The sequence below is a fragment of the Euprymna scolopes genome, chromosome 24, assembly GCF_053919585.1.
Source record: "Euprymna scolopes isolate OS-2025 chromosome 24, ASM5391958v1, whole genome shotgun sequence".
Taxonomy (NCBI): domain Eukaryota; kingdom Metazoa; phylum Mollusca; class Cephalopoda; order Sepiida; family Sepiolidae; genus Euprymna; species Euprymna scolopes.
Genome location: NC_136505.1, coordinates 25,007,058 through 25,018,737, shown reverse-complemented (window position 1 = coordinate 25,018,737; position 11,680 = coordinate 25,007,058). Strand labels below are relative to the sequence as shown.

The window sequence follows — 11,680 nt, the reverse complement described above, 5'->3', positions numbered from 1 at the left end:
AAGGGTACTTGCATAACGTTTATACCAATGTTAGTGTTGCTCAATCCAAATGGTGCTGTATCTGAAACCAATATCACTTAAATCTAGTGGCAAGGAAAGTTGACTGAAAACAATGTCAGGATAAAAAGAACAAGACTGGTGCTATTTCTAAGTTTTTATTCTTCTGTGCTAGTCTCTCTGTCAAGACTTGAGTTTTTCCAATTGTCTATGCTGCTATATAATCTATAGTTTATACTGATCTTAAGGTTGCTTAATCCCAAACTGTGCTGTATCTGGAGCAATACTGCTTAAAATCAATAGCAAGAAAAAGTCCAAGATAACCAGAAACAATATGAGGATGGGCAGAAAACTGGTGCTATTTCAAAGTTTTCCTTCTCATAGATTAGTTGCTCTATCAGGTTTCAAGAGAATCTAGCTATTCTTTGTCCTACTATTCAACTTCTACTTGTAAACGATTAAATAAACACAAGTTGTTATTTTTATCCCTATCAATTATGGGTTCATATAATGAGTATCATATACCTGATAACCTTTAAACTCTACATGGTCACCCCATAGTCGATGACAGTATCCATTAGGTTAAGTATGCACTCTATTTGTCCCTTTCTCTTCTTTGTTAATCATCATGAGCAGCTTTTTTTACCGTCTTTTTTTAGGATTCATTATTTTTTTTTAATATCATTTACATTTTCATTTTTTTTCTTTCAATTCATTTTCTTCATCCCCCCCCCCGCCGCTTCCTTCTTCAGTCTTGTATTGTTTCTCTCCTTCTTTTTGCAAAGAAATGTCCCCTGTTTTGCTCAGCCGTGCCATCAATCAAGGCAAATTCATGTTGGGCTTTGCATCTGCAATCATTTGTACAAGGATAGCTGCAAAGTCGACAATGTCTTCCAGAGGAATGCTCGTCAGGGCACACAGGCTGTCAATGATCTGCAACAAAGAATATGCAAGTGCATTATTTATCTAAAGGAAAACATTTACATATATATATATATAATCATTGCACATGGATGAGTAATCAATGAGGGAGAGTGAGAGACAATGTGTACATGATAGATACACTGATTGTGACTCATTCTACTAGAAAATCACTCGCCTATCATAATTGCTTGGCTGATAGATACAAGATAGACTCACCGTACAAATGTGAAATGGAAAAACGATTATGTCAACCTTCACCAATATACAAGGTACTTCTGGGGTCAAAGAAAGGGAAATATAATGAAAACAATGAGGAACGGATTTAAAAAAGAAAAAAAAACGAAGAAAGGGGAACAAATAGGAGAGAAAGAAAGGGTAAAAATATAAATAAAAACTAACGAAAAATAAAGATGAATAAAGGAAAAAAAAGTTAAAAAAAAAACGAATATGTCAACTGTTTTTAATGATCTAATAATGTAAGTCAAGCCAGTATCGAAACTAGGGGCTTATTGCCATCTTAGACTACTCTTTGTAAACAAACCAATTAGTTAATTTAATTTTAATCAGCTAAAATTAAAGAATTATACAATGCCAATGAAATTTTTAGCATTTATTCAAGAAAATATATATTTTATAAATAATGTCAATCTATATATATATATATATATATATATATATAAGGCAAAAGTGGCGTGTACGTTTTTGTATGTCCAGCAAAGGCTTATTTTGCAGAGGTTATCGGGGGAGTGGGAGGGGTTCTATGTTTTACGACTTTTTATATACTTCCTAGATCATAATATCTACGATTTGCGAAGGGACGTCATATCTAGATTTATTTTGATCGACTTTTATAAAATTCATGCTATTCCTTCCTCTTGCGTGTTCGTTCGGCTTTTTCATATAAAAGCGAAACTAACTGAAAGCAAAGGCAGCTTTGCGGCCTTTCATGGCAGGGCGTCCAAAAAGCAATTAAATTTGATCAATGTGGGAGAAACTCCTCATATCAGACAATTGCTATTCATTTGGACACTCCCTTTTTGTGGATGAAATAAATGAAAATGGTGGAAAACTGAACTGGCTTTCATCCAACGTACGTTTCTGCACCTGTTAGCAAGTCAACTTTTTGATTGACATCGCTAAATTTGAAACTTTTCACTTCTTATGGCTTCATAGCATAGCGGTAAGATGTCACTTCTTTCATTTTCTTTTCCGCCTTCAGGTTCATCATGGGTTTGAGTCTCCCTCTCTACTAACACTTTTTTTTTCTATTACACATCCAAACACCTGGTCAACGCCGGGTACTCCCGCTAGTTTAATATCAAAGAGATTTTCAGAAAAGTGGAAGTTTGATGGAATTTATGTTTGGGCCAAATTCATGTACGTGTGCAGTCTTTTTATTTTTAAATATTTTGTTACTGTTTTTCTGATCCTACTTTAAGTAAAGAGGCAAAAATAAAACTAAAGAGACCTGTAGTATGCTAACGAAACTATCTGCTCCAGAGGACTCCAGAACACTCAGACTCATCTCAGTTATGGAGCTCAAACATAGACAGAACCAATCGGGGGGGGGGGGATGCATAAATACAAAAGAAAGAATAAAAACAAAAAAATATGTTAACTGTTCTTAATAATCTCATTTTTCAGATGGAATTATAAGACGAATCCCATTAGATGAATTGCACGTCACTAAATGGAGTATCCGTTCCAGCATCAGTCCATAGTCAGAAAGCCGACTCGGATGCTTTAATTAGTGCAAGAGACCGGAACCCAAAATATCATATAATCTGTATACTTGGATGTTAAATTGTCTGTGAAAATAAAGATTACACAACTGTTCAACTTCTTTTTTTTTTACACGTTGGCATCGATTAACCTATCTTTGGACAGGTTTTTTTCCCCATCCTTCTCCCAAATTTATCCTTATTGCTTCTTGTTTTTCTATGTCCTATTCTGCCAACTGAAACTGCTAGCTCTGTTCTACATCTACTGACCCAATCACTTCTGTCCATTCTTTCAATGTAACCAAACTAGCGAAGTCTTCTGCACACATTTTCCTATACTGTCCAAAGTATATACTCTAAGGTCATCAGATTTAGGTCTATTAACTTTTAAAATGTTAATCATTCCACCAAAGGTCGACTTTTTATGCTCCCTTTGTTCAGCATCTGAGGTGTCCATAGGCTTCAGTCACACATGCACAGAAAAAAAAGATTATGGCGTCAGGATTAACATATAAATTTTTATGAAAACTATACACATAACAGATAATTTATACAACATTTCAGCTATTTATTCCCCTCAGCTTGGATGTCCATTGGCTTCATATAAACACGTAGGTAGACGAGTAGAAATAAATACATTTTTAAGTACTAAAAAACATAATTGTTGTTAAGCCCGTTGGTATTTTATCATATGCTAGTAGTGCTGATATCCTACCGTTGCCCGGGAAAATTGAAAAACAAATAATTGCAATCTTCAGATATAAAGAACCAGGAGGATACTTTCTTCCAAAATAATTTTCCACAAATAAAAAATTAACATTTATTTTTGTGTGCATGAACGGGAAAAGGCGATTATGGTCACGGCCTGAAATACGTCTGAGGACAAAAATACGAATCTACTAGGCCCTCGTCCGCTCAATACTTTTGTATGGATGTGAGACATGGCCCATACGGAAAGCGGATCTGCGACGCGTAGAAGTTTTCGACCACTACAATCTCCGCCGCATTCTCCATGTCCGTCCCTTGGATTTCGTCGCCAACAAAGAAGTCCGGCGTCGCTGCAATCTCCAGGCAATTACTAACCTACTGCGGGCGCGACGCCTTCGATGGTTCGGCCATGCCTCCCGCTGTGATGCAGGGGTCTTTATCCACGAAGCTATCTCCCCACATCCTCTACCCGGCTGGAAAAAACGTGTCGGTGGCCAGCTAAGAACGTGGCTCGGGACTATCAAAGCCGACGCTGAGCTTATTTCGGGCCCGCTCATCTATGGCCTGTCTCGTTGGAGACGTGACTGGCTGTTGCTCACTCGGGATCTTGCCTCCGATCGCCGGGCTTGGGCCGCAGCGATACGAGATGTGCATCTTCATGAAGCCGACTCAACTCCTCCAGGGTGAATGTCGTTTCAAGTACAAAGTACAAGCATGAACGGGAAAGTTTTTGGGTCGTGTGAAGGCTTTATTTTAATTCACAAGATAACAAAAAAATAAAATGGTTGACTGATATACAATTAACCGAAATGTATTGTAGAATTCATAATTAAATTAATGTGTGGATGGGAGAATACTCACTAAATTGTTAGCTTTATTATGGGGTATGTGTGCGATTTTGTTTGCAGAGTGCATTATTTACCATTTACAATGTTGAATCGGATCGCAATACCCAGAATTCCTTTCGCCCAAAATGCTAATTATTTTATCCACAATCTTAAATATTAGCAAAAATAGAATTGTATGTAATAATAAAATGAAAACTGACATTGAATTAGAAAACAATAATATTTATTACTGAATTAATGAGATGTCATTTTGCAAATGTATATGCAAATGAGTTAGCGCTAGCACATCACAGTTTGTGAAAGTGACGTTAAAATCGAATACGATAACAATAATGATGTCATCGATTGCTCGGTATATTTGAAGCTAAACTTCTCATATTTTGTATATGTAATTTGGATTAACATATCGCTGTCCATATGATAAACTTCCCAATTTTATAAATAGAGATAAGCGGAAAGAATAGAAAAAAGGTAAATAAAAAAAAAGGAAATAAAGAAAAATAAATAGAAAAGATCAGTGCCAACACCAGGGTCTCATGCACATCCAAATATATTTCTCCTCACACTAAGAGATTAATCTTTATAAACAAACCAATGGGTTGATTTTTATCATCATAAGACATCAAATAATTGTACAATTTGAATAAAATTTTCAGTATTTATTGAAAACCTTTTATATTTTACAAATAATACAGATGATATTTTATTAATGAGACGAGTGTTAAAACCAGTGTCTTATATTTCCTTTCTATATTTATGTAAATATATATCTGCATTTGGATCTATAATTTGGTTGTCTTATGTTATTTCACATTTGCTCGTTAAGAGAATCCTTCTGTGTTCTTTTCATTATTTAAATAATCGGAATGCTGGGACCTTTAGTCATATTTTATCGTTTTTTATTGTGCTGCATAAAAACTTTTCTAGTCCTAATGAAAGTGTAGCGTAACACACACACACACACACATATATATATATATATATATATATATATATATATATATATATATATATATATACACACACACACACACACACACACACACACACACACAGAAACAGAAAACATGGATGATTCAGTAATTGATATCCTCATCTGCAAAAATTTGTGCTAAAATATTTTTGAGTCAATCAAAGAGACACGGTGAAAAACTTACTACGGAATATATAATCAATATTATAATTATATGTAATAATTACAATTATAACTTATAATTAGAAGCCATAATTATAAGTTCAAGGGTTTAGGAATCGACATCCTGTGATTAGTTGTCCGTATAAAACAAAAAAGAAAATCAGTAAATATTTCTATTGCTTGGTATTTTGTTTTTAATTTGAAAAGTTCGAATTAAGGGAGATAATAAAAGCCTATTAAAAAGTTTATGACATTTAAATAATCTGTTATTTAATTCGCCTTTATCTCCCTTGATTAAAGGTAAAATTCAGTAAAATCCCTTGAATAACAGTACATTTTGTTTTAAATACAAACTATCGGAATTTGGCGCCTTTTCTTTTTGTTTCAGATAATATACATCGTGATATAGAATTATTTACCGAGGTATTTGAAAATGAATCTATTATGGTGATTTTGTATGTGATTTTTTTTTTTTTTGTAATTGAACGTTTTGGACATTGTTTTTCTTCTGTGTACTTACGAAAATTTTATCCTGGAGATGATCTGATGTTTTGAAAATCTCGTTTCATTGTATGATGTAAAATAAACACTGCCTTGAAATAGCTGTAATCAATGTATATAGCTGCATTATATTTATTTGGAAGATGATTAAAAAATTATTTGAATCATCCAATCTTTCTATTTATCTTTCTCTAAACGAATATTCAACTGCTCTCAATCATCTTATAGTGTGAATTAAGTCACCTTCGATAGAAGTAAAAAAAAGAATCCCAATAAAGTAATTACATTTCATTTTATGATAAAAATATTTTTTGTATCGTGGTATTCTATATTCAAGAAAATAATCTGTTTTGAATTAGTTGGCAGTAAATTTTTCAGTAAATGCCTTTTCTTTTTATTGACAAAAAATGTATATTAAGAGCTTAGCCTGAAGGAATTTTCTTTTTTAATAGAATCCTTTATTTTGTCAATTCATCAAAGTTTCAAAATGTAAATATAATTCATGTCTATCATTACTGGAGACAGCTTTCGTAACCTGCAATGATGTCTTAGGGCTAAATATTCAACTGAAAATACAACTTGATTGAAAGTTAACAAAGACTTTAAGATATTCTAATTTAGATGTGAACTATATTATTAGAAAGATAGATAACTAAATAATAAAAACATAATTGCATTCGAACAGACATGTATAAATTTGCATATTAGTAACATTTTTATATTTTGTTAGTGCTAAAATAAACTTTATATTTTCAACAACATTTTAAGATAAAAAATAGAGACCTAGTGTTGATTAAACTATCCGTTCCGAAGAGGCCCAAGTTAGTCGTGTGATTCAGTTGGATTCAGTATGTGCATATTTATATTTAAGACGAGCGAAGAGGTGCCCTGCCTTTCCCGATCGTAAAATTCTTAAATATATTTTGATTCATGCAGATTTCGTATTTATCATTACAGAGCCAATTCTCTATTTAATATTTAATGCTTTCAAAGGTTTAAAAAGCAATGACTCGAGTGGCATCAGCTAGAAGCGAAACCAAAACATTTACCACTCCAGCTGCGTTCCTTACCATTTGAGCTACTGGCAGATAGATAAGAAAGATTAAAAATGGAAACGCCTAAAGCTATGAATGAATTTGCACATGTGCAAAAGTAATAGAAATATGTCAGAAAGTTGAAATGAACATTTTGCATTTCAACTTGCTGACATTTTTCTGTACGTGTTATTCATCCATTCAAACAAAGATTTTGTTATAAACAATTTTTGGTGCATTATTTCCTGTTAATTTCAGTGTTATGTGACCATTTTGTACGCTCAACTGAACTCCATTTCATCAAGTTCCAATGTGATTGCCCTGTCTCCATTATTCAAACACAATCTTATTTAAACCGATGCCTCTTCTCTGAGATGAAATACATAACATAAAGATAAGCTGAAATTTTATTGTTTACAAGTAGGCCAATCGGCGTTGCCTGATCGTAAAATACGTTTAAATAGAATATTTTAATTCATGCAGATTTCGTATTTATTATTACAGAACCAATTCTCTATTAATTATTATATTGTACCCAATATATAGTAGTGATTTCAAAAGTTTTGAAAAAATATGACTTGGATGCCTTTAACTAAAATCGAAACCAGAACATTTAGTGCTCCAACGTTAGTCGTTACTGCTTGAGCTATCATTAGACGGATAAGAAATAGTTCAAAACGAAACGATTTTAACGTATAGTGTATATTTACGCTTTAAGAGAACTTTAAGTCGACTTAGGCCTGCCAAGTTCCAATTTTTATTTTCGATTTTAACCCTTTAGTAGCTATATTTACTGGCTAAAAAAACAAAACAAATCGAATTTGTTCCACAGGTTCAAATCCCCTATATATCAAGATTCAATTCTGTAGACCAAAAATTGACAGTAGTTTGATAGAGACCCTACTTCACACAGACAGATAGATACACAAGATCAGTTTTACATATATAAAGCTGTGACCTTGCATCTCAAAGGAGATACACTTTGAAAAAAAAGAAAATGAAGAGAGACAGGCACAGACATAGTGAGTTTTATATATTAGATTTTTTATTTGTCAATATTCTGGAACACCGACTGTCTACTAATGTTGACCAGAATGTGTTATCAATGCACCTTTTATAGTTTGTTACGTGTTTGGGGGGGGGCGTTTTTGGCCCTTTTCATTGCTGCCTAACTCCAAAGGTAGATTTTATCACCTAATTCTCAGCTAATAACAACAGCCACATTAAGTTCCTGCTGAAATACTCACAAATGTTGAAGTTATAACAAAAATGAGTTTTATGTTTAAATCTTGCTCAACTATTGTTTTCATTTTTATTTGTTTGTTTAGCAACCTATTTAAAATTACCCATGCTAAAGTGCTAAAATTGGTTGAATAAACTGATATAAACTGTGTGTTTCATGTTGTTCTGAAGTATCAATAAACGTGGAATTTATGAAAGAAAGTATGCCGGTATTCAAATCCTTGTAAACATTCGTTTCCATTTTGTATGCTTAGTAACTATCGATATACCTACGAAACTGCAGATTCTAAAATGCTGAATGGCTTGATGAGATCTAAGATGAAAACATGATTGTATTTAACTAACCTTTCGTCATATTGTAATGTTATTATAAACTGTATATAGTTATTATAGTACTGTATTTATCACTATTGAAATAAATATTGAAAATCCCCATCCAATATTTAAATACCTTACTTGTGATTTTCATATACATTAAGTACAAATTAAATATATTTTGTCTAAATAGTTCTCAATTGAATTCAAGAAATTTTTCAACTCAGAATTTAAATTCTCTTAGGTTAAATCTGAAAATACAAATATATCTATATAACTGTTTGTCTTACTGTAAATGAAAAAGGCAAGAAATAATTTGTATTTTGCGGTTAATATTTGAACACTGTATTTGTCAAGCTTTTTATTATTATTATTATTATTATTATTATTATTATTATTCTTTAGTTGGGCATAATTCTGAATTCAGTTTTGCACTGAGGTGTTGAGAAATGTTAATTAAATATCAGATCATTTTTCATAGATAAAAGCTGGATTTGGGGTAAAAGAATGCGCCAATAGTCAAATAAGATTTAAAAAGAAAGGCAGCAAAAATATACAAAGAAACAATGAAGAAAGCTTATAAAGTGCGAAAAAAGGGAAGAGATAGATCCACCGTCTATATTTTAACACATATTCTTTTAGAAGTTTCAATTAAATCTATGCTGCTATTTCCAACTTAAGCATGGCAAACTTAAGAAAATGACAGACTTAAGTATGATAGACTAATAAAACTACTATTTTAAACATGAAAGAGCAACGTAAATATTATTTAAAACTTAAGCATGATAGACTAAAGAAAATGCTATTTAAAACTCAAGCATCGCAGACTTTTTATGAAAATCACTCCAGATTCACAAAGCATGAAGCCACTTGATGTAATGAACCTAAAAATATACTGCTTCAAAGTCAAAAACTATCCAACGGTAAGTGTTAGCTGGATTGATTCTGACCCTAAAAATAGGAATTTTTCCCCCTTTGTCAGAAAAATCGTTTAAATATTTTAAGGATGCGTCCATTTAATCGATGTTACAATGAAAATGCTATTTCAAACTGAAACACTGACTTATCGATGAACAGAACCTCCTATAGAGATAGTCAACTAATATTTAAAAATAAAAACTATTATGAAGGACTTTTCAAGTGTAATATCTCCTATTTTTTTTATTCCATCTCAAGGGATCAGAAGGGATTGCAAATTGCATTATGATGACTAAACTTATGCATTCATAACCTGAGTTTCATCTCTTTTTTACAGATATTGACGGTGTAAGTCTCTAAGAAAGCAATCTCTGTCATGGATGTGCGTCAAAAACAGAGTTGCGTCATTGAATTTTTAGCAAAAAGGCATTGAAAATGGCAGTGAAAATGAAGAAAAACAAATTCCGAAGCACAAAAGATCGCCCATTTTAATGGTACCTCTCCCGTCTTCGTAGCTCTAAAACTTTTTTAGTAAAACAAAAAACGGATGCTTTACCTTTGAGATGATTCTCTGGTTTAAAAAAAATTGAAAAAGAACCAAATATTTACTACTACTTTTACGATTCATTTTTTCGTTGGTTAGTTTGTCATGCAGTAGTAAATATTTGGTTCTTTTTCAATGATTTTTTAAAATTCTATTTCTATAAATGTTGAAGGAATTTTTGTTTGAGAAATTAGGCATTCTTGTTATAAGAAATACCGACTACTCTGCCTGGAAGGAAAATGGATGTACACTGAAAAATATCTGTGCAATGAGGAATTTATAATGAAACACAAACTGCATGATTCCTAATCACAATTATTGTAACTTGACATTATTACTGAAGTCTAGTTGCAAGGAGAAAAACAAGACGATTGAAAGCAATGCTGACAAAAGTAGAGTACAACTAGTTTATTTTGGAGTATGCCTTCTCAATTCTAAGGTTTGACAGTCTAATATACTTCACTACGTTACTCATCACTGGGGAGGGATATTGGTTTATATCTTGGCCAAGGGTATTACAGAAAGTGACTTTCCAGAAAATAACTTTACAATCATACAGCTGATGTACTAACTGTAATATCACACAGGATCAGTGAATCTCTTCATGGGAGCTTCGTTTATAGAGCAATTGCTCTTGACATATCAAAGCCTTTTGATATGGTATGGCATAAAGGTTTGCTTCAAAAGATCTCCAGCTACGGAATTGCTGGAAATGTCCTCTCAGTTATTAAATCATTTCTCTCAGATAGGTTTATAAGAGTAGTGGTTGATGGACAGAAATCAGAAGCTCATAGTATCAATGTTAGCATTCTTCAGGGATCAATCCTGGGCTCAACTCTCTTTATGATCTTCATTAATGATTCCTTGAATCACATTCTAAGATCAGGCGTAGACATTTATGCAGACGACACTACCATCTACAGCAACACTTTAGAGGCCGGTTATGATCAAGGTCTCTTTGATTCCCTTGTTTCTGATCTTGAGCATGTGATGCAATGGGGAAAGAAGCGGCTGGTTAATTTTAATGCATCTAAAACCAAGCTTCTCTCTTTCCATCATCAATGCTCTGACCCTCATCTGGCCCCTATTGAAATAACTGGCTCTTGTCTTAGGGAAACACCACGCTTTGACAAGCTTCTGGATCTGATCTTTGCCCCTAATCTGAAATGGAGTGGATACATAAAATTTGATGCCAACGTCGGCAGAAAAATGGTTGGATTATTGTAGTGCTCCAGTAGATATCTTACTTCCAATGCAATCTTCTACCTGTATAAGAACCAAATACCTCCTAGAATGGAGTACTGTTGCCACAGGAGCTGCTCGGCACACCGATCCTGCCTTGACCGTTCAAAACTGACTTCGAAAGCACGTGATGATCTTTTCTCTTCCCTGCTACCTCTTTTCCACAGAAAAGATGTTGCTAATCTGTCTCTGCTCTATCGTTATTTTCATGGCGACTGCTCGTCTAATCTCCAATCTATCGCCTCCCTTCTCAAACTTTCACAAAAAACACTCTTTTAGCTAAAACCACTATCAACAATTTCTCCCACCCTCTATCTATGCCTAAATCTAAATCATGAACTAAACTTTTTTCCTAAAACTATCTCCCTGTGAAACTCTGTTCCGCTGGCCTGCTTCCCATCTAACTACGATATGGTCATCTTTCAGTCCAATGTTAAGTTGTTCCTTTAAATAATAAATTTTTACCAAATTCTCACTACTAACGATTACTACACTGTTGCCATGATGACTACTATACACCCATTAATCCTTATCCTCGAGTTGCCTTCGGG

General features: G+C 33.3%; 1 protein-coding gene across 1 annotated transcript in view; it reads right to left on the bottom strand.

Moving 5' to 3' along the window:
• The window catches only part of LOC145246462 (cyclin N-terminal domain-containing protein 1-like), a 637,275-nt gene that overhangs the window by 1,248 nt on the left and 624,347 nt on the right, over window positions 1-11,680 (bottom strand). Inside the window, exon 8 of the mRNA XM_080108080.1 lies at window positions 1-930. This exon is cut by the window's left edge and continues 1,248 nt beyond it. Within this exon, the coding sequence (XP_079964206.1) occupies window positions 817-930 (114 nt within the window). The 3' untranslated portion in view covers window positions 1-816. The remainder of the gene's footprint in view (window positions 931-11,680) is intronic.